General features: G+C 54.7%; 7 protein-coding genes across 7 annotated transcripts; 2 read left to right on the top strand and 5 right to left on the bottom strand.

Annotated features, from left to right (window-relative positions):
* Window positions 1-498: 498 nt before the first annotated feature.
* On the top strand, window positions 499-1,781 carry pelL-1 (Pectate lyase L; the record flags this gene model as incomplete). Its single annotated transcript, XM_037325024.1, has 3 exons — window positions 499-782; window positions 844-936; window positions 995-1,781. 3 exons carry the CDS (start codon window positions 499-501, stop codon window positions 1,779-1,781), a joined length of 1,164 nt encoding a protein of 387 aa, XP_037176635.1.
* A 1,790-nt stretch (window positions 1,782-3,571) lies between these two features.
* CGCA056_v009776 (putative transcriptional regulatory protein) lies at window positions 3,572-5,814 on the top strand (the record flags this gene model as incomplete). Its single annotated transcript, XM_037325023.1, has 4 exons — window positions 3,572-3,705; window positions 3,795-4,500; window positions 4,556-5,065; window positions 5,122-5,814. The coding sequence occupies 4 exons, from the start codon at window positions 3,572-3,574 to the stop codon at window positions 5,812-5,814; spliced, it is 2,043 nt and encodes a 680-aa protein (XP_037176634.1).
* Window positions 5,815-6,152: 338 nt separating this feature from the next.
* CGCA056_v009775 (uncharacterized protein) lies at window positions 6,153-7,064 on the bottom strand (the record flags this gene model as incomplete). The annotated part of the gene is made up of 4 exons (XM_037325022.1): window positions 6,153-6,471; window positions 6,526-6,688; window positions 6,748-6,817; window positions 6,882-7,064. 4 exons carry the CDS (start codon window positions 7,062-7,064, stop codon window positions 6,153-6,155), a joined length of 735 nt encoding a protein of 244 aa, XP_037176637.1.
* Window positions 7,065-9,160: 2,096 nt separating this feature from the next.
* Window positions 9,161-10,314, bottom strand: CGCA056_v009774 (uncharacterized protein; the record flags this gene model as incomplete). The annotated part of the gene is made up of 2 exons (XM_037325021.1): window positions 9,161-9,584; window positions 9,641-10,314. 2 exons carry the CDS (start codon window positions 10,312-10,314, stop codon window positions 9,161-9,163), a joined length of 1,098 nt encoding a protein of 365 aa, XP_037176636.1.
* A 2,026-nt stretch (window positions 10,315-12,340) lies between these two features.
* Window positions 12,341-13,225, bottom strand: med-8 (Mediator of RNA polymerase II transcription subunit 8; the record flags this gene model as incomplete). The annotated part of the gene is made up of 2 exons (XM_037325020.1): window positions 12,341-12,980; window positions 13,086-13,225. The coding sequence occupies 2 exons, from the start codon at window positions 13,223-13,225 to the stop codon at window positions 12,341-12,343; spliced, it is 780 nt and encodes a 259-aa protein (XP_037176946.1).
* Window positions 13,226-14,035: 810 nt separating this feature from the next.
* betC (Choline-sulfatase) lies at window positions 14,036-15,788 on the bottom strand (the record flags this gene model as incomplete). The annotated part of the gene is made up of 2 exons (XM_037325019.1): window positions 14,036-14,177; window positions 14,230-15,788. 2 exons carry the CDS (start codon window positions 15,786-15,788, stop codon window positions 14,036-14,038), a joined length of 1,701 nt encoding a protein of 566 aa, XP_037176466.1.
* A 4,919-nt stretch (window positions 15,789-20,707) lies between these two features.
* On the bottom strand, window positions 20,708-25,823 carry rng2 (Ras GTPase-activating-like protein rng2; the record flags this gene model as incomplete). Its single annotated transcript, XM_037325018.1, has 2 exons — window positions 20,708-21,092; window positions 21,226-25,823. The coding sequence occupies 2 exons, from the start codon at window positions 25,821-25,823 to the stop codon at window positions 20,708-20,710; spliced, it is 4,983 nt and encodes a 1,660-aa protein (XP_037176632.1).
* Window positions 25,824-25,934: the final 111 nt, after the last annotated feature.

Below are 25,934 nucleotides of genomic sequence, written 5' to 3'. Positions count from 1 at the left end.
GTAAGTGATAGACCGCTAAACAGGCAGAGAACGACTTTGCACGATTCCATGCCTGTGATGTAAGGAGTAAGCGGTTATTGAAGGTCTGCCTTTGGAAGCAACAGCCTTCGTTCATGGTTGTATAAAAGACCCTCGTCATCATCTATCTGCGGAAGGGTCCTCTCCGGAGCTGCCATCTTCGGCATCCCACTCCATATTGCGTGGTGTTGGCAGTCATCCTGATCTGCCAGGGACAAGGGTACATGATTGGGGGATTTCTGATTTGACCGGTTTTCAGGAACCCGGAAAATTGGCAACACTCGACAGGCCATGGAGACCTGTGGGAACTCGATGGCATGCTGAGCTGCCTCCAATTTGAGAAATTGAGAATGGGTTTCCTGGGGTATAGCAATAAACTATAAAATGTCTGGTTACACCCAAGGCGAACCGGGTAGGTGAAGCCGTCGCTACTCGGAGATCGGCAGCATCAATACCATAATTTTGACAATGGCACCGACAATGGGTCTTCCGGTTGCTTTCCTGGCCATTCTAAGCGGGGCCGCCGCCCGCGACATATTTGTGTCCCCAACCGGCACCGGCACCGGCACTCAGACGGCGCCGTATGGATCCATTCAATCGGCCGTCAACGCCGCCGTGGCCGGCGACACCATTTACCTCCGCCAGGGCACCTATGCGCCTTCTGCGAACATCCAATTCTCCAAGAGCGGAACCGTCACGTCTCCCATCTCCGTCCGCCCGTATCAGAGCGAGAAGGTCATCATTGACGGCGAGAATATGCCTGGGTGAGCATTGTTTACGCGTATAAGTGATCTAGAAAACCGCCGAGAAACTAACACTCATCAGCACACCCAAGGCGCTGGACGAATCGTTGCCCAACTCGGAGCGAGGCATCTTTCACATCCAGAACGCCAACTACTGGGCCTTCTACGATTTAGAGTAAACACCAACACATGCCCCTCTCATTCATCACAAAACCCTCTAAACACCACTCTAGGATGATCAACGGCCCCTACGGCATCTACGCCCGCGACGCCTCGCATAACTACTACAACGGCCTCTCGACGCACGACAACTACGAGACGGGCTTCCAGCTCGAGGGCGCCTCGTCCAACAACACGGTCCTCAACCTCGACTCATACCGCAACCGCGACCCGCGCAAGAACGGCGAGAGCGCCGACGGCTTCGCGTGCAAGTCGGGCTCCGGCGAGGGCAATGTGCTGCGCAACGCGCGGCTGTGGGACAACGTCGACGACGGGCTGGACCTCTTCATGTTCGCGTCGCCCGTCACGCTCGAGGAGGTCTACAGCTGGGGCAACGGGTACAACCGCTGGGGCTTCAGCCCTTTCGAGGGCGACGGCAACGGTTTCAAGCTCGGCATCACGGACAACCCGCCCGCGAACCACGTCGTGCGCAACTCGATCGCGTTCGGCAACTTCAAGAAGGGGTTTATCGATAATGGCAACCCCGGCGCGTTGACGTTTGAGCGGAACACGGCGTGGAATAATGGGGACACGGGTTTTGTGATGCGTAGTTCGTCGTCGAGGATGACGGGGAACATTGCTGCAGTCAATGTTGGCAGCGCGCAGGTTAGTCTTGTGAGCACGGTGACTGCGACGGGGAACTCGTGGAACTCGGGGTCGTGGTCCAACAGCTCCTTCGTCAGTGTGGATGCGTCTGTGTTGAGGGGGGCGAGGGGTTCGGATAAGAAGGTGAAAGGGAGCAATTTTTTGATTCCGGCGTCGGGACAGGCCATTGGTGCGACAACTCTCGCTGAGGTATAAGACGAAGGGCCAACAGGGTGGATTGATGTATATATTGTAAATGCAGGTATCGGAACACGCAAAGTGGGATTCTATGTAACTCATGTAAACTCCGAGTTGGGTCTCTGAGCTCGGTCTCCCAATTAGGTCTTGCTGAAGGACAGGTCTTGCTTGCCCCCGTGAAAAGCTTGGTTATCAAGCTGTGAATATCGTGCTGGAAGCGACGGTAGCCGTTGAGGCTCCCATGGAGACCTCTGTGTTGTTGTTTTTCGGGTGCAGCTCAGTGCTTCTTATAGCTCATGCATCTAGAATTACTCCGAATATTATCAACATTTTGAAGGCACGACTGTTGGCTAATCGAGTTTTGACGTTGGCCATCCGTTAACCAATCTGTAAGAGACCGAAAGGTATTACGCCACTAAAATAATATGAGAATCGCTCGCGTCTCCGTATTGAGCGGCGCGTCGACTTGTGGGGAATGATTTGGCCTTTCACAGATGGATCTGGGCCACATCGCATGTCTCACCACTTGGCGATCTGGATCTGTGAGGCTCTCGCACTTGAGTCTGCTGGAATGCCGTCCGGGAGCTTCGCATTGGTTCTCATCGGTGGTCCGTCACACGCAAAAGCATTCCAGACAGTCATTATGCGTGACGCGGCATGGCAAATGGCTATGCACGAACGGTCGCGGCAGGGACTCCTTCCGCCCCTGGCTTGGGAGCACAGAAGACGCCTTTGTTTGAGCAACGATGATCCATGGTGTCTCCCTGAGAATTATTTGCAAGCAATCCGTGATATTGCTAATGGAAGCTCTATCATTCGATGCGACTTTGACACTGGAAAGTTTGGGGACGAGAACCAGCTTGTGGAGTTCAACGAGCAGTCGCTTACCGAGTGTAACATCGCACAATGGTCCCTACTAGATTGGATATGGAATTGGAAGAAACAACATGATACTGGCATAGTTCCCTAGAACTGGCCTTGAGATATTGTCATCAAGTCTCAGCCCAGAATCTTCAGGCTTTTTCGATTTCTGAGCCCACTCGCGTGGTGATGCCGGAATGTGGAGGAAAGTGATGAATGGTTTTTGTCAGTTGTATAATCCGTAACTATGGGTGATTATCTACAATGATGGTGCGGGTTTCCAGGGGGAAAAGTAAAAAGAATAATATAAGCGCTTACTTTTGGTACTCCTATATTACCGGCATGCCGTGTAACGACTCCCGTTCAACATTCAGCGGCGCCGGATCGGCATTCCGTGCAGGGACCCAACGTCGGCGACGGGCTCATGACTCAGCTCGGCAAAGGCACCAGTTAGCCGACGAAACCGGAGAGACAAGCTCGGGCCGCTGCCGAAAGCCCGGGGAGGAGGCCCGTTTTCCTCTTTGGGCCCATGAATTTATGACTAACCCAATCTTGCCGGTCCGCCACATCGGCGACTTGTCATTTCGCCGACGTCGCTGCAGTGGTTGTTAGTGCCAGTCTCAGTCTCGCTCTCTCTCTCTCTCTTCCTCTGACGCATCGAGACGCGAAACCAACTCTGTTGAAGTTCAACAACACCAAACGGCGGCGCATTGTGAGATGCGGTAAAAAATCCACCACCTTTTTTGTTAACTCTCCCCCTCTCTCGGCATTCTGTCGAATGTCCATCTCTAATTCCCCATGGCAGCATGCAACAGGACCCCGCCCAGCACGGATGTTGGCAGCAGGAGCCCCCTGGCAGACGGGCCCCTGCCACCCGTAAAGTCGACTGCGTGAGCTGCCCCCTTGCCAAGCCTGTCAAACACACATACAAGATACACACCACTGACATGCCTTATCTTCAAGATGTCGTCGGTGTCACTCCCGAAAGGTCAAGTGCTCAGGGGAGCACCCGTGCCAAAACTGTCGGCACGCTGGCAAAGGCCCCGAGTGTACCTACCCGCGACGGAATAGGCAAGTCAAGGTCAGGCAAAGGTAACGGAAGGCTTTCGTCAGGAGCGCCACCCCCGAAACTCATTCTTATGTGTGTTGATCTTCTGACGGCGTGAAAAGCTACATTGACGGCCTCTTGGACGAAATCCGTCGGCTCAAGAGTCAGAATGCCCACAGCGCGCCTAGTTCTATCAGGGACGACGTCAGTCAGATAACCACCCAGACCAACACCAGTAGCTACATCGGCAACAAGGTGACTACGCCGTCTTCAGGGCGGGGAGGTAGCGACAATGAGGAGCCCTCAGAAGCCGCCACACTAGAAGTGAGACCATGGTTCATGAACGCCAACGTCTTCCGCACCCCAATCCTCATCAGCGAGGTAGCGGACGCGGCCTTCACCACCCGCTTCCGCCAGGTCATTTCCGACCCCGAAGAGCCCCAGCCAAAGCACATTCTCAGACTCAACTACGCCCCAGACAAGGAACTGATGACGCTCGTCAAGTCTGACATCCCATGGCCCACGCCCTCCAGGTCTCGGTTTCTCGTAGAAGTCGCGCTCAAGTACGTCAGCAGACGGTACCACGTCGTCCGCCGCAGCTCCATCATGGAGAACTTGGAACAGAGTATCCACAACCCTTCGTGGGGAGACTTGATGCTTCGGTCGAAGCTGTGGGCACTCTTCGCCATTGGTGAACTCTACTCGACCCGCTCCATCCCGTCGGAGAGGGACTTTCCGGGCATGGCCTACTTTGCGAAAGCTTCTAGGATACTCGGCCTGCTCGATGAGCGGCCTGGCACAGACTCCATTGAGATTATGCTCCTCCTTGTACGTCCAACCGTGAATCATCGGCTCGTCGTGTCGTGGGTCCTAACTGTCGCAGTCCTTCTATTCTCTAGTGCTCAATCGCCGGTACAGTGCCTTCGTCATGTCCGGGACAGCTATGCGGATGGCCATAGTGATGGGCCTCCATCTCAATATCCCAGAATCTCAGCTTCGTGACCCCGACCTGCGAGAGCACAGGAAGCGGCTCTTCTGGACGACGTACATCTTTGATCGTGTGTGGGCCTCCAAGCTGGGTCATCCAAGTGCCATACAAGATAACGACATCGGCGTGGATCTGCCCTCAGAACCTGTTGTCGGCCAAACCTTTGGCGCCGACTTTGACGATGCCGCATACCACATCGCCAATCTGCGTTTAGCAGCCCTCGTGACAAAGACTGTCCGCTCAATCTATGGTCAACGGAATCAGGGAGATGCCACTCTGTCAACAAGAGTGCAACAAGCCTTGAAAGACCTCCGGGCTTGGGTCGAGGATTTGCCCACCCACCTCCAGATCGATAACCCAGACTCTGGACCAAAGCCTATTTCCCTTCACTTGTCCTTCAATCAGGTAAGATCCTCCCCCGCTTCCTCTAGATAACCGTGACACACTGCTAACAAAAACAGTGTGCCATCCTGGCCACGCGACCCATCCTACTTCACATCTTGCGCACGCAAGTCGCCTCATGGCCCTCATCATCCCCCGTAACAGACGCACAAGTACCCGCCAGCGCCATCACCCTCTCCGAGGCCTGCATCCGCTGCGCCCGCCACTCCATCCGCCTCCTCACAGACTCCTGGATCGACGGCTCCTTCGCCACCTTTGACTACTTCTACACCCAGTACCTCTTCTCAGCGCTGACCATCCTCGCAGCATCGAGCCTCCTCGACGGCCCCGAGAGCAGGAGCGACAGGGAGGCCTTTGAGGAGTCGGCACGGTTCCTGTCCCAGCTGCGCGACGCCGGCAACTTCGCCGCCCAGGAGTACTGCCACCACGTCGATGTGATGAAGGCGGACCTGGACAAGGTGTACGCCAAGAGGATGGGGCTGGCGCTCGGGGAGCAGCATACACGCGGGCTGGCGGCCGAAGACGTGTCGTCGCGGTTCACTGGGGTTGGCTCGGCGATGTCGCAGTTTGGCCCCGCGCCGATGCTGCCGGCGCACACGACGGCGGGGATGGCCCTCACGGAGCCGTCTCTGGAGGAGCTCCTGGCTCAGCCGGTGCTGGATTTGCAGTTTTTGGAGGCCTCGTTCTACGATGACCATCAAGGACTGTACTGGCCGGACTTTAGCACAGAGAACTGGAATGATTTGGCATAGATACCCCAGTCATACACGCAGGCGTTATATTAATTCATAGCAATTGATTGTAGATCACATTTTCCCGGCACAATCCTGATGACTTGTAACACCTTTACACATTGAGTGATCAGGAGATCATTCATCATTGAAGGATTCGTATTAGGTTCTACTACCAGGTTACCATACAGGCGTCGGCCGGAAGTGGATGCTATAAAGAAACTGTGCTCAATAAAGCCTGTTTCGAGCTCAAACCGAGACGCCGCCCATGTAAAAATTCATTCCCTCGCCCATGCCGTGTACTACACAGCAGTAGCATTATCAGACTCAACGCCATCTCGTTAATGCCTACCAGACACCTAATGAGTGTCCGGCGTCGATGGCCTGGCCGTCTGCTGTTGTTGTTCAGCAGTCGGCTGCTGTTGCTCGGCCGTATGCTGCTGTTGCTCGGCCGTCTGCTGTTGTTGGTTGGCCGTCTGCTGCTGTGGGTGGTTTGTGTAAGGCAGGCTGTTCTGACTCTGGTTGACGGGCCGGTAGGGCGCATTAGTGGTGGACTGGGCGTTCTGACTCTCGCTGTCGACGTGATGATTCTCCTTCACTGGGCGGCTGTGCAGTCTGTCCCTGCGGTGGCGTTTGATACCGATAACGTGAAGTATTAGGGACATGACGAAGGAGACCCTTTGTGGGCATGGTTAGAGAGTCTTTGGCTATTGTTGGGGGATAATGACTAACACGATGAGGAAACCTATGACGGTCAAAACCATCAACACGGAGGCGTGCCCCCAATTGTATCTGTCGGCCTCATACACGCCTCCCACGGCGAAAATGGCGGTCAGGACGGAGATGGGAAGTAAGTCAGGGAGGAAGATTATGTCGAATGCGAGCACTACCCAGTCTGATTCAGACGCAAATGTCAGCATGGTGCTTTCATGAGAGGTGGAGGAGGATTCGTACAATTGTAGGCTTTCGGCGCGTGGTAGTAAGAGACGAGGTGCCAGAAGTTAAAGACGATGACGGCTGAGCACTTTGCGAGGCGGCGCGTTAGTCGACGTGGAGCTCCTTCGGTGATGCGTGCTGCTGGTACTTACAAAGACGAGCATATAAATCTGAGACCAATGAACCGTAAAGATCATGGACCACGCGCAGAGGACGAGGAGTGATACGGCGAGGGCAACCTGGAGGAGCCTGAAGGCCAAGTAGCCCGTTGGAAAGATCGGGAGATTCTCAAAGCCAGCATCCCGACTGGAGGCATAATGGACGCTTCTCGTCATATTGAGGATGCTTTCACAATGATGTGGCGATGATTTGGCGACGTAGAGGGGATTGAGGGATGTTGAAGTTGTATTTGTATAGAGGAACGATCCAGACCAGTTGAGTTATAAAGAGAAAATAAAAGGGACGGTGAAAGCAGCCCCAGAAGCCGCCTGCCGTTAAATGCATATGATCTAATAGAGCAAGTGCGGAGATAGAATGGGAAGGCGGAGGGACACAACCCCCCCCCCCTCCCCCCCCCCTTAGGTCGCTTTTCACAGTGTTGGTGCTTTGGACCTCCTTCCGCCAGGGAAAATGGGGCAACGTTAAAAATACTACTAGGCAGGCGTGTTGACCTGCTCTTTCCCATGACGCGCCACGAAAGGCTACTGATCACATACAAGCAGGCAGGCAGGCACACATACACTGCGATCACCGGCAAGGTCTCGCGATGTGGTGGTATTCGCGGGTAGGAGCGAGGATCACTGGAGGCATTCGAGGCGCCAGGGTCAAGGAACAGGAAGCTTTGAGGCAGAAGATTGAGTAAGGAAGCCTTGGGAAGACTGCCTTTGGGGAAATCCAGGGTAACGAACCAAAGGACTTCGCAGGAAGTATGGTCCACGTCGAGAGTGATAACCACGCGATGTTGCGGGCGGCAGAGAGACGGCTCAAACGGCTTACAAAACCATTGCTACATCCCAGGCGTTGGTTTTGGCTTGCGGTCGGGACTGATCGTAAGGCATCTGATTGCCAGCGTGCATGTGCAGTAATTGTGGGAGGTTTGATGGCATTTGAAGCTGAACGGTAAGGCCAAGGGGATCAGCCGGTAACCCTGTCATCCCAGGCCTACTCGGGAGGTTCAATATTGTAGAGGATGAAATGGGAGCGCCGTCATGGCGTTCATTAGGGAAGGGCCGTCCTTTTGGGTTTGTAGGGCCGACTGCAAGAAGATTGACATATGCATGGAGCTGAGGTTCTCGCTAAGGTTTGTTGTCAAGGCATGAGTATCACCTGGGGATTTGCCAATCGCTGACAGACATTGAAATTGGCCTTGGCGGTGTGTGGTTCAATGTTTTGACTGAAAATAATCCAAAAAAAGTGTGCTTGACAGGCCCAAATGATATTCATTTTGTGGTTATGAGCTCGCTGTCTATCGCCTAGATCCTCCTCCGCAAGTGTTTGCCAGGTCCAATACAGCTAGAAAACACTGCCACATTCAAGTGAAGCCATACTAAGCCGCACCAATTTCCACCTCAATATCAACTTCACCAGTACTACCATCAGAAATGTCTCATAATATGATACATCTCGCCGCCCCCTCCACTCAGCCTCTGCAAGGCTTTACATTGTTCCCTTACACCTGCTTAGACCATGTTCTCGGTGCAGGAGGGACCCTTTGATGGGCACTCCTTAGCCGCACCCAAGCTAGATCCAAGAGCGGTCAACACAAAAGTCTACGCCGCCTTCCCATGGACTTGCATGGTACAAAGTAACCGCGAAATTGGATTGTATTCGCAGCGGGAATTGGTGTCGAAAGCATTTGTGTCGTTTCAGAGCTTCGACATTGGGACAGTACGTGAATCTGCGACCACCAAAGCTTCGTTGTAGGAAATCGTCGTCCGGTTTTTCGTGGATGCTCGGGGAAACCAGAAGAAGATAGTCGCGACAGGAAAGAAAGGCGCATCATCTGTCCTTGAGAGTCTGTCTTGAAAGACGCAAAAGGCAACGAGACGTCGATCCGTTGTGACTTCCCCTCGTAACATTCTGTTCCTAGGAGCCCCCAAAAACGGCTCCCGAAAACGGCAGGTACGCTAGGAAGAAATAGGGTTGATGGCGATCGGCGGCCATGAAAGATTGGACGAACGGTTACAACGTCCCGGTCCTCCTCGGCACGTGCCAGCATCAGTGCAGCAGTGGATCGTCTGAGGTCATTGACGTTGTCAAATTCAACCACAACTGCCTCCCGACACGTGCGTAAGGCCGTATGTTTTTTCGAGTTTGAAAGGAAATCGACATGAAGGAAAGACACCTCCAGAAATGCCAGTCTGCCTTCACCGTTCCGCCCTGATCTGCGACCGATGTCCGTGTCGTGTCGTGATACCCCGCATTATGCAGTTCAGGCTCCAGCGGGGGACATCGGGTGTTGCCACGCTTGGTAAGCGATGTAGGCTTGGTACGAGCTGATGGCCAGCGAGAAGAGTCCCAGGAAGACTGCGAAGAGGACGCCGATCAAAGTTGCAAGCATCATGCGTCGGGTGCCGATATGCCTGTCAAGCTGGCGTTCCAGGAGACTCCTAGGCTTTGGGTTGAGGACTTCGTGGTGGAGATCCTCCAGTCGCTTCGCAAGGTGAACGAAGCGGACCGTCTCTTCCCCCTTGTTCTTGATCGTGTCGAACTCGATGTTCTGAATGTCTGGGTCGAAAGCCCCGCTCTTGACGAAAGATGCCAGCATCTTTCGGGATTTCCTGTCCGAGACTGGGAACAGAACGCCCTGCAGGGACTCCAGTACCTCCAGCATCAACTGGCGGGGAAGGGCTCCTCTGAACAATGTAATGTCAGTCATCTGCATGTAATGGGTTTGATGGGGTAATCTTACGCTTTGAGAGCATCTTGGACGGTGGAGTTGCTGGGGAGGCTCCTTGTGAGCCGGAGGTGCTCCTTGATGAAGCCAGTGTAGTGGAAGACCTCGAGAGTCATGGTCTTCCGATCGAGCTTGAGATGATCGCGGATGTCGTCAGTCGGTCGAATGGACAGGCCCAGCGTCTTTCTCAGCTTCGTGGCTCTGAGATCGACCTTGGTGTCTGCGGTCCCAAGCTGATCAGGGAAGCCGCCAGATTTGGGCCGATCAGAGCCAAAGAACCTCTCGACGAACTTGCTGAGGGGCTCCGCATTCTTCCATTCGGAACTGGGGTGGCCCTTTTCCAGCTCGTCATCCGAGAGGTCCACCGCGGAGCAGTCGGTCATGAAAGCGATGCGGACCGCAGTCTCGACAAGCTCACGATGACCGCCGTCTAGTTCCTTTGGAACAACATCGGGATTCGATCTCATGTGGCTGAGGATATCCTCCAGCTTGGTGATGGCATTCTTATCGAATGCCTTGTCGTTGCGGATGGCAGCATCGCAGAATCGGAAGTAGCTCTCCAGACGGCTGCCCGAGCACGGGCAAGCCTCTGGTGTTCTCTCTAGGCAGGGCGGAGACAAGACCGGCTTCTCGCTCTGATGCGTATCTTGCGAGACGGTCTTGTGCATTGCTTGCTGGTGGTCGGACATTGGACTCGTGTTGTTTGTTGTTGTCTGAATCATGAGCTTGAGATTTTCGAGACGGGATTTCGAGCCTCAATTATTCACGGCCAGAATCTCATTTAGTCAACATGCGTGGTCACAACGCATTGCCCAATGTCGTTCGGCGAGTGGTTGGTCTTCCTCACTGAAGAACCACACCCACTCGGCCATCCAGTAGAACATCGACAGCACCACGAGGCCAGCCCCGTTTCCCCTTGCCCAATTTCCCAATCGGACTGGGATCTAGCGGTGAGCTTCAATTGAGCCCAGGTGATTGCCTCGTCTTCCACCACGTCGAAGTGGCTCGTGGTCCAACGCATCACGAGACCCACAGTTTCCATCCGCAGCGCTTCGACGAAGCCAATCACCAGCACCGCGGAAACAGGGGGACAAACCAGCACCCCGGCGTTTTCTCCTCTGCATCCCCATCGGTGCAGGTTTCAGCCCAGAACGGCAACGATGCCAGCACATCTGCTTCAGCGGAGCTTCGGGCAACAGACGGAGAATACCACGAGAGTGTGACTCTTCAGGAGAGAGGCATGGACAAAGAGGAAGCTCAGGATCCGGGGTAGACCCGCCCCCATCGACGCCCAAAATGGACTCGGGAATCGCTTAAGGACCGATGGTTTCCCAACAGCCAAAGGATGACGAAGGTTGTGCTGTTATGGCACTGTTGACAGACGACGTTCTTGCGGTGAAGGCATCGAGAGGTAGCTCGGCAACGCCGATTCGATGTCCGCTCTCGTCCTGTCTCCGTTCCATGCAGATTCTTCAGTGCCTCGAAAAGTCCGATCGTGTCATTGCGGCAAGGAAAGGCCTCCCATCCCCGATATGGCAGGCCCTCGGTTCTCGGCCTACGAAGGCTTTTTCAGAGCGGCGGCTATCGTGTCGTCCAGGAATAGCTTGCCAGAGACGAAGACCTGGTGTGGAGCCTCGTTGCGGCCCGAAGAACCCTGGACCGTCCACGACGCTATGTGGAGACATCGTGGAGACATCGTGGTTGTCAACTCGGGCGGGGAGACAGCCTACGGGCTGACGTGTGGTCATGATTGGGAAAGGCGCCAGGAACCAGATCTCCACTTCCCGAGGGCTCCCGATACCTAGAACTTGGGGACTGGACGAGGAGAGCATCGCGTGAGCGATGGGGGCCGATAACGCAGGCGATTCTAAGGCTTCGAATTCGACGAGGGGGCTTCTGTAACCTGTTCGAGTGACCAGGATGAGTTCAGGATCACGTCAGGGCGGGAATTGAGTCAGGGCGTTCTGTCAATTGCTGGTTGAGGCGAAGTCGGTGAGCAGAGAAGAACATGGGCGATTCCGGTTTGACTCATTCCGCCAGAATGACGGAAGTTCCCCAGATCCCGTTCCTTCCCATCAAGGCTAAGGTACCACAGCACTGAGAACAGCCTCAGCAGCCGCTCATCTGAACGCAATCGTGGGCAGTTTGGGTGATTGCTCCAGGCACGTGTCCGTAGTCCTGGAGGGGCAGGTGAGGCGGGAGGACAAAACGTATACGCGGGAAGAAAAAGAAAAGAAAAAAAAGCTCAGTTCGACCACCGGGATCGAACCTACGAAAACCTGAGGGCTTAACGCACGCCCAGTGTTTTTGCACCCTATGTTTGACTTGCCGCTGGGCCAAGACGGCCTCGGGATACGTTTGCCCGGAACTGTTTTGTTAAATATGAAGGTCCCTGATAGAGGTTGCAGCCCAGGCAACAACCCTTCAATGTAGCTGGACTCCAGCCCCTTATCCGGCTTACCACACAGTTCGAATTGATATAGGTGCTCGTCCAACACGGAGACAGTTTGCGGCTCTTCGCTGAGAGATCAAATCGTCGAATGTCGCTGCAAGTGACCCAGCCGGCGAGCAAACTTGATGGAGCTGGTCCACAGAACAACCTCGGCACGGCATGTACGACATCGCAGCTGATCAGCAGCTTCCTCCTTATACAACTGAATGCATTGTTTTCAAGTGAACGCCGCGTCTGCGGCAGGGTATCATGCGCATATTTCCCTACTTCCTCGCCCCCATCGGCCCACGCTTCGTCCCCGCCCGACTCAATAACTCCACATTTCGATTCAGGTCGAAGTCCCCGTTCGCCTCGAACCAGAACAGCATCTCCGGCTCAGGGCCTGTTCTCTTCGGCGGCGGCGGCTGTTGCTGCTGCTGCTGCTGCCCTCCCATGACGACATCCTCGTCTCCATCTCCCTCTTCGTCCTCGCTATCTTCGTCCTCCTCCAAGCCCCTCTTGAGCCCCGTCCTCACATTCTCGACCCCCTTCTCGCGTTCCTCCTCGGTGTACACATCGCCCGCCTCCTCAAGAACATATTTCTGTACGCGCTCGATAGTCCACGCGCGGACTTCGCGCCACACCTCCTCCAGCTTAGCCTCGCCATCCGCCGTGACACCGTCACCCTCTCCCTCCCCGCGGAGTTCCCGAGTCGTCTCGCGGCCACGCTCGACCCACTCCTCGACGCCGGGTTCCAATTTCTTGCGGACGAGCTGACCAAGGATATGCTCCTGGGTACGTCCCGGAAACGAGACGTCTGGGAAGACGTGCAGGTGTTGGAAGACGTGGATGTTTTCGGTCAAGTTATCGAGGAGGTTTTGCAGGTTGCGTAGGAGGATCTGGGATGTGGCCTGGAGAGAGGATCTGTTGGCTCGCGAAAGTTAGTCAACGAACATTAAGAGGCATCATACGAGGGGAGGGAAAAGCCTAGCTGAAATGAAAAGCCCGTCAAGGGGATTGTAAACATACGGAGGCGGGAGCGGATTGCTCTTCAGCACGTCCATCTTCAGACCTTGGATGCTGTTGGACAACTGAAAGAGACGCTGACGCGTCTGTTCAATTGCCCTAAAATCATCAGCGGAGATGCCGAGTGCGTTGGGCTTCTCCATGGTCGCGCTTGCCGTCGGGTGTGTGAGAGGGAGGGGATCGACAATCGAGAGGGCTTGCTGTGTTTTTTCCGGTCGCGGTTGCCACCACCGACTATTTCCCGGTCCGTACAGCGGGTGTGGAATATATTAGACGTGATTCAGTCACCAGAAAGGTTGTCACGGATGGCGGCGTGGTTTGCGACAGCTCGAAGCCGCAGAGTGTTGTTGCATAGCGAAGGCCGAAGAAGAGTTGCGGTTCCAAGAAGCTCAAAAAACCGCCGGGGAAGGTGTGGGTCCACTAGCTCCGCCTTTGGCTGGGCGGTGACCCCAATGATGCAGGAGCAAGGATCCCCGCTGTGCGTGACAAGGATGACACCACCTTCTTCTCATCGACGCTCTAGCCAGTGAGACCTCACCATTGAACTTCCACACATGTCACAGGCACAAACTTCTTCTCTTTCAGATCCCGCCTTCAGACGAGCGCGGCAGCTCCTTCCAAACGGCAGCATCGGGCATTTCTAGGCGAAGTGTACCTCGACTCACCAGGGTCACAAACTAACTTTCACTGTGGCATTGCACTCAATTTTGGTAATGTGATATATGTGATTGTAGTCAATTTGCTATGTGGGGTCTGTTTCTCGTGACCCTCATCAAAAAAGATGATATACAGAGGAGCATGATCCGTCTGGTATCTTTGCTCAAACGCTATGATTTGCAATGTGGACATCAGCGAAAGAGAAGAAATGCGTGGCTAGCTCCCGTGATATATCCGAACGCCATCCCAATAATGCATTTTACATGGTCATCATCATTAAAATCGTTCAAAAGCGTTTACTGGCCATGAGATCCAGCTTGATCAACCAAAACGCGGTGTCCGGCGACGGCGGAGCCAATCACCCTGCCGTAGGTGTCGACAGCCGGGTAGCGGGCGCGGCGCTCAAGGTCGTCGAGGGGGATCTGAGAACGGATGTACCTTTTGGAGTTAATTAGTATTGGACACCAAATTCAATTGCTGGGTGACTCACTTCGTTCTGCCGTCGTCCTCTGGGTTGTGGTCCCAGCTGGTGAAAGCACCCTTGGTCAGAGCAGACCACACAAGGCGGCGCTTGCGCTGAGACTGCAGGACCTCCTCGGTGATGGCATCAAAGTCCCACTTGTCCTTCGTCTCGGTGGCATACTCCTCCAGCTTGGCCTTGGCTTCCGCCTCAATGGCTTTCGGGGCCTTGCCGGATGCCAAGTTGACGAGCTCCAAGGGGTCGTGCTCGAGGTTGAACAGCTGCGTGCCATCGGCTGGGCAGTAAATGTACTTCCAGGGACCCTCGCGAATCATCATCAGTGGGCTGACGGTTCCCTCGCCGGTGTACTCGGCGTAAACCTTGTCGTGGCCCTCCCTGCCCTGAAGATGGGGAAGCAGTGAAACTCCGTCCATCGGCAGACCGGGCAAAGGCTTGGTGCCAACCAGGTCGCACAACGTGGGGAGAATATCCAGTGTTGAGACATTCTTGGTCACACGGTGAGGCTCAAACTGCTTAGGGTGGCGGACGAACAGGGGCACTCGGACAGACGACTCAAAGTAGCTCATCTTGTACCACAGCCCACGCTCGCCAAGCATGTCGCCGTGGTCGCCGCTGAAAACGATGATAGTGTCATCCTCTAGACCGCACTTCTTGAGCACGGACAGAAGTCTTCCAACGCAGTCATCGACGTAGCTCACAGCTCCGTAGTAAGCGCGACGTGCCCGCTTGATTTGCTCATCGGTGAAATCGTAATCCCAAAGATCGCAGACCTTCATGAGGCGCTTGCTGTGGGGATCTTGTTCTTCCTTGGGAATGCGGACCTTTGGAAGTGCAATGTCAACGTCCTCGTAGAGATCCCAAAACTTCTCCTCGATGGTGTACGGATCGTGAGGGTGAGTCAGGGACACCGTCAGAGCGAAAGGCCGCTTCTTCTCGGGGTCCTCCCGAACGTGATCGTACAAGAACTGGGAGGATTTGTACATGACCTCTTCGTCGTAGTCCAGCTGGTTGCTTCGCACACAGGTGCCGGCTTGAAGAATGGAGCTGGAGTTGTGGTACCACTCAAGCCGGGTGTCGGGCTCATCCCAGTTGACGGCCCAGCCAAAATCGCCTGGGTAGATGTCGCTGGTGAGGCGGGTCTCGTAGCCGTGCAGCTGGTCTCCGATGAAGTGCATCTTGCCAGCAAGCGCCGTCTGGTAGCCCTTCAACCGCAGGTAGTGGGCGTAGGTAGGAATTTCACTGGAGATCTGAGCAGCGTTGTCATACGCGCCGATCTTCATGGGAAGAAGCCCTGAGATCAAACTCATGCGGGATGGCGCGCAGAGTGGTGAAGGGCAGTAGGCCGAGTCGAACTGGACGGACTGGGCAGCTAGGGCATCAAGGTTTGGGGTCTTGATCTGAGATTCCGGGTTGTACATCTTGAGTTGAGGAGCGGCGAGCTGGTCGGCCATGATGAAGAGGATATTGGGCTGCTTGGATGGCGCGGCGCCATTGCCATTGCCGTTGGCCGACTTGCCAATGGGCTGGGCCAGAGGCGAGGAGGGGAGAGAGTTGAGGTCGGGAGCCATTTTGCTCACGGACGCCAACGGGCAGAGGAGGATGGACTCTCGGTGTAAAAGGACTATGCCTTGGAACAAGAGAAGGTTGGTGATGCGTGCCTGAGTTGGTGTGAGAAACGGGCAGGCAAGTCTGGACAGAAAGATAGGCGGTCAAGACGGTGACAAAAAAGCTGGTAGGTGTTGGATGGTGATGATGAGAACGGGTAGTGTTTGTTGTAAGTGACCAAGGGCAGGGGCAAAAGCAAAGGCAAAGGTAAAAGCTTCAACCAGCCGAACTTTGAAGATGATGAGACAGAAAAGGGAAGAGTCAGTCGACGTTGTATGTGGGAGGCGCCGTCATTTAAAAAATTGGGCGTTGCTTGGCTCAAGGGGAGGGCGCGCGAGGGAAAGAACGATCAGTCCACACCACAGTCACAGACGGGAGTCCACGTCCCTCCCCTAGAGAACCATCCCCGGGGCCCTGCGTGTCCGATAGGAAAGAGCGGCGGGACGTGGAGAAGGAGGGCAGGCGTGGACGAGAGAGAGACAGAGCGCCAAACGGGGCGCGACGCTATGCAACCACAGTATCTATGCAACTAGACGACCTGTATCGGATACAGAGATGGTTGAGATGTGGTGCTGATAAGGATACCCCAGACAGCGCGGCATCTCACTCAACCCACCGTGGCATCGCCTGAACTGGCCCGCCGGCTTTGTGGAGCTTTCCCGACTCATGCAATGTCACGGGGGTGCAGCTGACCAGTGTTCAAGATCCATGCCCAGAAAAAGATGAGCAACTTCCGTCCAGCGCAATACAATCCTGCCCTCACCCTCACCTGGAGCAGGCAGTCGGAGCCCAACGCCGCCGCCAATTCCTGTGTCCGCGGTGTGCGACTTAGGTAATGCGGGAAAGTCATCAAATGTCTGCTGCCAGAGACCCTCCGACATGCTCTGCCCTCCTGCTTCTCCGAGCTTCTCCCTGCTTCGTAATGGTCCTTCATGCCGCTACACAGCACGCGCTAGTCCGCAGCTCGGTCCCCAACGAGGACAGGTCGTCGCATGTGTCCAAGATTGCGCATTTCGATCAGCCTATGGCGAATTGTCCCAAGCGGAGCATCCACCAGCCAGTCACGCAGCTTCCAAGCCTCCCAATACTTGCAGCATATCGATTGTCTCGCGGCATAATCTCCGTGTTGCCGTGTTTGCATCATAAAGAAGCAACATCTTCCCCGTCCGACTCCAGTTTACCAACAGCTCACCGTCTAGCTCCTTCGCCATCTGGTTAGACGCGGTGCGTGGTCTGTCAGTCTGTGCTGTTTTTCCCACTTCGTCACGATGTGCGCCAGCGAGGCGATAGATGGCGGTGTGAGAGATCTACCACAAACGGAAAAGCAGCGAAAAGCCTCCAAAATGGTCGGCTAGACCTTCTAGAACAACAAGCATGGGCCTGCCTGTCGCCCGTCTCTCGTGCCTCTCCCATGATCAGGCATCTTGGGATTGGTACCCCGGCGACTGACACCGACCCGGCCGACGGCTTATGCTTCAAGCAGGAATATCGTTCTCTGTACCGCCTAAGGTGGTACGGATACCGGCGGATGGATGGATTACACAACCATCAAAGAGGCACTACGTCGTCTTCCCTGCTACTTGGACCCCTGGATCTCGACCACTAAACCGCAATCGCCCACCTGCATTTTGACAATTACCCAGAGACCAGTGCCCAACCTGCATAAGCGTCGCTCAAACCCATGTCAGGCTCTCCTCCGATTAGCTGGCATCATTGGACAGATATGCTTGACGTGCGACGAGGGTACACCGAGAATTTTTCTTGTCAACGTCCTCTCTCATGAGGGGTTGTGTAGTTGCGTTCCTGTGCTGCCGTCCTGCGCGCACGCGATCAAAATTGCGGAGGACGCCGTTTGCTCGTCAACTACACCTCTCCACAGATAAGACCGGAAGACAGGACACGCGAAACAACCCGGCACCATGGGTCTCGACCGAGATATCAAAGCTGCCCACTTAGCATCAACCTGATTGTCAAGGATGTCTCCATTCCGCATCTCTGGGCTCTCCACGGCCCCCGAAAAAAAGCCCCAGTATACGCATGTAGGGTAGGACACACGACACCAACGCCGTGGTTACGAATTGCAGTGAACGGGGCACTCTCTCCAGACTCGCTCGGTGTGGGTGAGAAACGGGCCTTCGGAGCAACAGCCGATGTCGCCATCGCAAGCATCCACGCCTTCTCCGGGTTTTACACCAGCGCCCCTGAGATTTTGGCGGGAGGCATTTCTGGGCCACGCACATCTCGCAGCTGATCACCAAGGGCGTCGCGATTCCACCATCGGGAAGCTTAGGAAATGTCGTGATGGCGTCCAGCTCCGACTTGGAGCCGCCTCCGACCCCGCAATTGCGGGGTTGCCTTTACGGCTGCTCGGTCACGCCATTGCCTTCTTTTCTCTCGCCTTACCGTGAGACGTGGAGCATGTTGCGCCGCAATGCCAAAAAGACCGCCTTTCTGAATCATCTGGCTTTCGACCCATGCTTGCTAAGCCAAGGAAGCGTGACGCACGCGCCAGCTCTCCGTATTCGAAATCTGATTTCTACTTTTACCGCTGGCGAAGGTGGCCCCGGCGTCCATCCCGTCAGCCATGCCGCAATCACATCATCGCACTCCGTTATTGCTTCATCAACTAAAACAGCGGAATCCGAGTCAAGTTGCTTTCGATTCGTTTCATCGTCGACCAAATCCATCCATTCGCCTGCAGGAACAGCGCCATCAAGGCTCCATCTTCCCGAGCTTCCATCAAGGGATGCGAGGATCACAAAATGCCCGGCGATCCATCCACGGGATTTTTCGTTGCCCTGCTCTTCCGTCTGCTCTGCCCCGGTGCCCCCTCATCCCCGACCATCAGCAGTGCCATGGCTCATCTTCGTTTTCGGCTGTTGTCCTCCTCACTCGCGCCCCTTTACAGTCCGCCTGCATGGTATTGGGTGATCATCTGATGGTCATCACTCCCCCCGTCTCACCCACTAAATGCATAAATGGCGTTTTGGAATCAGCGCCATTGGCAAAGACGGTCGCCGCCTTAGGTGACTGATGTGCAGCTATCCTGCCACTCACTGGCAAGCAGTGACTGGGCTAGACCTGCTGCGCTTGTGTTCCCCGAACATCCCGCAACACGCATATCACGCCAAGCTACTTCGCGCTGCGCCTCCCAAGCAAACCAGATGCACATCCCGAACCTGGCCGCTCGCTTCAACCTGCATCAGACAAAGACAAACCACCAGTCCACCTCCAACAACCCACTCACCGAGTCCCGAACCAAGACAAGCCCAGGGGTCCTCTGCCATGCCCACCATCTTGCATCGCGCGCCAACGAACCCAACCTTCCCTCGTCGAGAAGGCTGACAGATTATGCACCAATCCAGCACATCTCCATAACAGCGAAACAACTAACACCAAACATCCCCAGACCTTGCATCTCCCCCGTCACCCAACCCAGCCGGCGTTGCCCCTCTTATGAACAAAGTGGAATATGATAATCTACCAAGCAACACAGAAAGTCCGTCTGAAATTCTTCCCGTGAATCGGCCACGGCGGCTTGCGATCGATGATCGGCCTAGAACATCACGCCCCCCTTTAATTCTTTCCCACACGGCTATCGCAACCACTCACACTCTCCTCCCCCATCACCCTCCCTCGTCGTCCCTCACAGCCCCGCCCGCCTCATCATGGTCTTGGCTGGGTCCCTTGTCAACATCACCCGTAGAAAAGTCTCCCACCAGGACTTCCCATCCAGAGGAGCCGCAACGGCCAACCTCTCGTGATCTCGTGCCCTCACCAATAGCGACCCATTATCCTTACCCCGGATTTCCCTTTCCTTTCATCATCTCAAGTCTCGAAATAGGCCTCACATGACCACCCCTTCGCGTTTCGCCGTCGAACGCTTGGCGCAAAATCCACAACAATTCAGCTCACGCGCGCACCCAACGTCCACAAACCTACAAGGCTGTCACGCTGAGAATCGTAGAGTGTAGTGGGGGAAAGCGTCACCACCCCCTTCGATCAACTAAACGAACCACTCATTTTCAAACACATTGTACACGTTTCCTTCAAGCTCCAGAAACTCTTTTTTTTTTTTTTTTTCTCCCCCTTCCAGTCTTCCAAGTCCATTGATCCAAAAATGGTGGTGTCCAGGGCGTGCGGCCAGCGTCGGGGGGAGGGAGCAGTTGCAAGTGCATTAGCTATCTATCGCACGTATCACAGCCACTCATCTTCAAACACATTGTTCACGTTTACGCATCGGCCACACACATATCACATGCACAAAGATATTCAACAATGCGGGTTAACATTCAAAAAGGTATCAACTAGTTAAGTAGCATAGTTCTCGCCGCTCTTAGTCTCGCGTGCGACATATGCATCCATCCAACCCCGTCCCATTCCCATTCCCATGCCCAGTCCCATCGTGCTCCCAATGTCCCTTGCCTTCCGCTGCCGCCTTCTCCCCAGGCCTTTCTTGCTCCCCGCTTCCCCTACTTCGGCAGTCCTCCTTCAAGCCACTTTGGGAATGGGAGCGATTCTCTACAACACCCAACGAATGTCTGTGCGTGTGTTGCCGTTGTCGTTGTGTTCGTGTGTGTTCCTCGTACATACCTACTCCTACAAGCAATGTCTCTCCCAGTTGATCGAATTTTTGTTTTCCCCGCAATGCAATCTTGAAAAAGAAAAGGAAAGAAAAAAAGGTAAAGATGACCGAACCCGCCCTCGCCTTGCTGTGTCAAGTCAACCCAATATGCGGCCCAAGTAACATGCTTCGTTTTGATGCGTCCCAACGAAGAGGGTAAGAGAAAAAGATCCGCACGCCCGCGACACCGCTCCATGCCCAAGTCATCCCGTCAAGCCATGTCTCATTGCTGTTTGTTTTGCTGCCACTCGCGCTTGTTTATTGCGTGCGGTAGAATTTCTTGTACAGGAGATGCAACAACAAGTTGACGTTCAGCTTGAGGTTGCCCTCGAAGAGGTTCATGAACTGGTGGGCTTCGAACTGAGCCTGCAGAAGACCCTCAATCGGTACGGAGGCGCTGGCTCCCGGCATCTGGATGTGGCCACGAGAGCCCTCGAGGTTGAACACGCCAACCTCATCACAAGAAATGGTGAGGTTGACTCTCTCCCAGTCGGTGACGCCACTCCATCCGACGAGCACGCCTTTCTCCGCGAGAGCCCGAGCGCTATATTTGTAACTGCCAAACTTGGGGACCCGCCCGCTGCGTTCCAGCTCGCGCTGATGGTTGTATTGCTTGGTGAACGGAAGCAGGAACCGTTTCTTTCTGTTCATGACGAAATTTAGTCAGCCGATGGCGACACACTTGGACCGTGCTTATAATGTGGGGAGGTGGATGAAGGAGGGAGATCCGTCCGGGGTCATTGTGGACTCAGTTGTGACATTAGAAAATGACTTACCCTTTGTTCTTTTGCAGCGTTATCATGGCAGATTCAATGTAGTCGTCGTAGCTCTTGCGTTGCTGCTCGAGGTACTTGGCCTTCTCGTGAAGGTTGGAAAGGGTCAACCTGACGCCTTCGAGCTCACGCTGGCGTTGCACACGTCTTCGGCTCTTGGTCCTGATATCGAGGGCGATGGCGTTGAGGATGTCCTGGTAGTAGTTGTGCTTGGAAATTCTACCCATGTGCTCCAGTCTCATGATGTTCTCCAACGCAGTCCGCTTGAGGTCGTAGTAGGACATGCGTGTCACGTCCACCATGTGGGCGTCCGAGTATGCGCCCTTCGTGCTGTCTTCGTTTGCAAAGTCGTCGCGCAGGACTGACAGCCACTTGTGCTCGTCTTCATCCGAGATCGGCTTGACGAGAATCTCCAGGAGGTTGGCGCCCGTCTGTACACGGATAATGTACAAGATGCATCGCTTCGTCTCCATGAAGAGTGCCTTAACCTCTGCATCTGGATCTTCGACGTCGTGCAGCTTCGGTGTCAGGTACATTTGAATATCTGATGATCCCGCCGCAAGCATCTCGTTCTCGTTGTTCTTAGCACTACCGAGATCCTGCAGGATTTCACGAACGATGTCGTCTCTGTTTGGGCATATTGACGGCAGCTCGCTAGCGACAAGGTTGTGGATGGCGAAGATGTCTGGCATCTTGATGTAAAGGGTGGGCTTGTGCTTCGAATACAGATCGTTGAATTCGTCAATGTCAAAGTTGCGTTCGGCATCGGGAACAGAGATGAGCTCGTGGGTAATCTCCGCCAGACGCTCGCACGACTCCTGAACAAATGCGTTGAGGGGTTGCAGATAGATGTTCTCGCCGCCGAAAGGTCTGCTAGACGCGATCTGACCGAGGACCTTTGCAACCTCACCCAGATTGCGCTTCTGGAGGGGACTTAATTGCTTCTCAATGACACCGACATTCTCTGGTGAGGTAACCGCAGGCTGCAGGTAGAAACGCCAGATCCAGTTGGTGACAACTTGGAGGTGGTGGTGTTGCGGATCCTTCTTGAATTGCTGGCAGAGATTCTCGTACATCTGTCGGCAAAGGAAACGAAGGCCGTATGGCATCTTGGGCAGAAGGTCTTCCAAAGCCAACAGGTACTGATCGCAAATCTCCCGAAGGTCGCGCAGATGGTCGATGAAGAGGTCTCTGGTTTCAGGGTCTTTGATAGCAACCTCACGCGGAACGTCCAGCGGACGCCGGCTTGGACGGCCGGTCCGCAGCTCCTCATTGTTGATGGCAGCTCTGTAAATCTGCAGGGGGTCGCTCTCAAGGTCGAGGGCGGGGTCCTCAACAATGTTATCGCGGACAATGGGGCCGAGAAGTTCACGCAAGAACTTGCGATCGCGAGGAGATCGGGTGTAGTTGCCAAGAACCTTGGTCCAGAAGTAATTGCCGCGAAGGTAGTCCTGCAACGTTCTGCTGCTCTCCACCTCCTCTCTCATGGCTCTGGCGAGAAGCTTCAGGAGATAGTACTCCTCACGCCGCTTCTGAGCATAACCAAAGAGACCCATGATGAGATGTTCGATTCTCTTGCATTCCTTCTCGGGTGTTCCTTGCTCACGGATCCGCTTGAACAGTCGCGCAAGATATTGCGGCTGAGTCTGGAGGTTGAAGAAGAGCTGCTGGTAGGATTCCAGCTTCTTGCGGGAGCTCTTGTTGAGGGCCTTCAAGTCGAAGTGGTTGGTGGAAGACATGGAAGCATTGGCCAAGAGGCCGATTGAGCTGCCGCCGTAGTTGCTCTGGTGTCTCACAACTTCATCCAGTGTGATCTTGTTCTTCACGAGAAGTGCGATCTTGATGTCGAGTTGATCGATGTACTGTTCGAGCATCTCGTTCTGACGGACTTGCTGAACCACGGTCTTGCGCATCCTCTCAAACTCGATCTCCTCGTTGAAATCAAAGTCACTGTCGTTGAGCAGGTGCACGAAGTTCTTGACAGCGTTGACTGGTGGGTCCTTGCCATGGGTAAGACTCTTGTACGCATCACCTTGAATCTTGGCTCTGACAAGACTTTGGATCTTGACGACCTTTTCCATGTTCTCCTTAAAGAAGCGCTTCTTCTCCTGGAACTTGGCGCGAACGGTGAAAGCCTTGGCAGCGGCCTGGATCTCGGTGATGGCTGCATCCTCGGCCTCGATGTTAGAGATGAGGTCAAAGACATTGCCTCTCACCATCATGGCGCGGGCCAGACCCTGCAGCTTCTCAACTTCGGCGGTGTGGGACTCAAGTTCCTCTAGGAGTGCATGGTGCTGCTGGCGGTGCAGTTGGCCTCTGATGCGAGCCTGTAACTTGGTAATCTTGGGCTCGACACGGATGAGAGCGTCCTGATCAGCGGCAATACGGCGTCGCTCAAGCGTCCCGCGGGAGATGGATTGCAGATCGATGATAGCAGATTCGTGGCTGCTGAGCTCATCGAGCAATTGCGCGACATCACGCCGTACGGCCCCGGCACGGATGTGGGCTTGAAGGTTCTCGATTTCCGAGGCGTGTTGACCCAGTTCAGCCTTGGTGGCTGCGACGTCTGAGCGAACTGACTTGCCCCTGAACGCGGCTTGGAGCGCAGTCCACTGCGGTGCAAAGGCTTGGAGATGCTCTTGCTCCAGCGATATCTGGCTTCTAGTCAGCAAAGCCCGAGCAGCAGCCTGCAGGCTAGTAATGCTGTCGACTTGTCTGTCCAGGAGGTGGAGGTCATCAGAAACGCGTCCTCTCAACAGCATTCCGCGAACTGCCGCCTGGAGGTCTCGAACCTCTCCAGAAGTCTGAACAGTCTCTTGCTGCTGAGTAACGAGCTCCTTGCGGACCAAGAAGCCCCTAAACGCTGCTTGGATTTCTCGAACGGGGCCGGCATGCTGAACCAACTGAGATCTCTGGTCTCGTACCTCGTCGCGGACCTTCTTGGCCCGAATAAGACTTTGAAGCTCCAGGATGTCGGGCTCCAAACCTTTCCAGAAACGTTCTTTGTTGGCCATCCGGTTTCGAACGAGGAATCCGCGGGCAGTGCTTTGGAGATCGACGGCAAAACGTCTCATCTGAAGCCGGTAGCCGACGATTTGACGTGACCAATCAGCTCTGATACGAGATTGAAGATCGATGAGCATGTGCTCGGCGTCCCAAAGCTGCTGCATAGTGTCTCCCAGGCGCATCCTCACAACGGCACCGCGAACTTGAGCTTGGAGCTCCACAATGGACTCCTCGTTCTCTGCCAACTCGCGGTCGATCCTTTCGTCTTCAGTCTCCTCTGGCTCCGGGGTCGCAGGCTCCACACCAAAATCAGCTCCCATATTACCGAAAGTGGGCATATTAACCCCGAGTTTATCAAGGCCTTTCTGCATGGCCTCAAGCTCGTGGTGCTCAAACTCGAGCTGACCAACGAGGTTGCCGATGCGAAAGTCGACAATTCCTTTTCTGAATAGGAGCCAACTCAGAGCGTGGATACAGTAGATGACTTTAGGGATGTTTTTCTTCTCGTACAAGTCGATCAACTCGAATCTGAAGAGGTCAGGGAGCTCGACTTCATCGAGGTATCGAAAGAAAATGGCAATGTTGTCGGAATGTCGGAATTGCAGCTTTTGGTGCCTAAAGATACGGAACCGACGTTCAGGGTTGAGAGCTTCGACAACCTCTGCGAGTGTGACTCCATCTCGGAGAGCTTCTTCAAGCTCAACAATAGGAGGAATTGCCCTGTGAATAACGTCTTCAATCCACTCCTTTGCTTCACCAATATGGCAGAGATACTCGTAGGCCTGGAGAAACTGGCGTTGTTTGTCCATCCAATTTCTGCCTTCCCAGCCATAGCCACCGGCTCGTTGGCGATTGTTATTCGGCTGTTCAGCTCTCTGTAGTCTGCGGCGGCCCCTAAGTCCTACCACCTCCTGTGCTGGCGAAGTAATGGTGAAATCCTCAGCGGATTCGGACTGAGCGAGCTTGGACAGAGTACGGAGCTGGCTTGTTGATGAACGGCCAAGCTTTTCGAGATCCGGTCTGGCTAGTGCTGCCGAGTGGACGGGTGCCGGGGGTTCATGGGCGTGAGGAAGAGCGGCACTTCCTGCTCGAATGGTATCGGAACGGCTGAGCAACATCGAGTTTGGCCGAATTGTGAGCGTTCGGGACAGCGGTGTGGGAGATGTGCTACCGTCATATTGGGTATGTGATAGCTTGCCAATGTCGACGGTTTGTGTGCGCTCGTGGCGAGGTCTGTGACGAGGAGGAGAAGGTGTCGAGGGTGTCGGGGACGAAGGTGTGGATGATGTCGGGGCGGGAGCTTGAGCAAGCGGGCGAAGTGATTGTCGGGCCATAGAATAGAGGTTCTCGTCCTTCTTGTGGTCAAGATTCTCTCCTCCGAACGATACGTGGTGAAGACGGGAACCATCACTCTTGCCTCTCTTATGAGTGTATCCGCTGGAAACCGACGAAATCTGGGTGCTGGCTCGGCTGTTATCGGAGTATAGAGAGTACCCTGACGAGGCAACGGAGGAGGTTGTGGAGGACTGCCGATTGATGTTGCTGGGGTAGTCCAGAGTATGTGACTGTCTGAGAGGGTGTGGCCGGTACGACATGTTGGGCGATGAAATGATTAGGATACCGGAGGAAGCCTGCGCTGAAGAATCTGTGGGCTCAGGAATTCGGATGACAACATTGGGGCGCCTTTTTCGGACGTCGTATGGTAT

Source organism: Colletotrichum aenigma (genome assembly GCF_013390185.1).
Source record: "Colletotrichum aenigma strain Cg56 chromosome Unknown KSG_Cg56_contig06, whole genome shotgun sequence".
Taxonomy (NCBI): domain Eukaryota; kingdom Fungi; phylum Ascomycota; class Sordariomycetes; order Glomerellales; family Glomerellaceae; genus Colletotrichum; species Colletotrichum aenigma.
The sequence above is the reverse complement of the archived record's forward strand: the minus strand, read 5'-3'. Positions and strand labels throughout refer to the sequence as shown.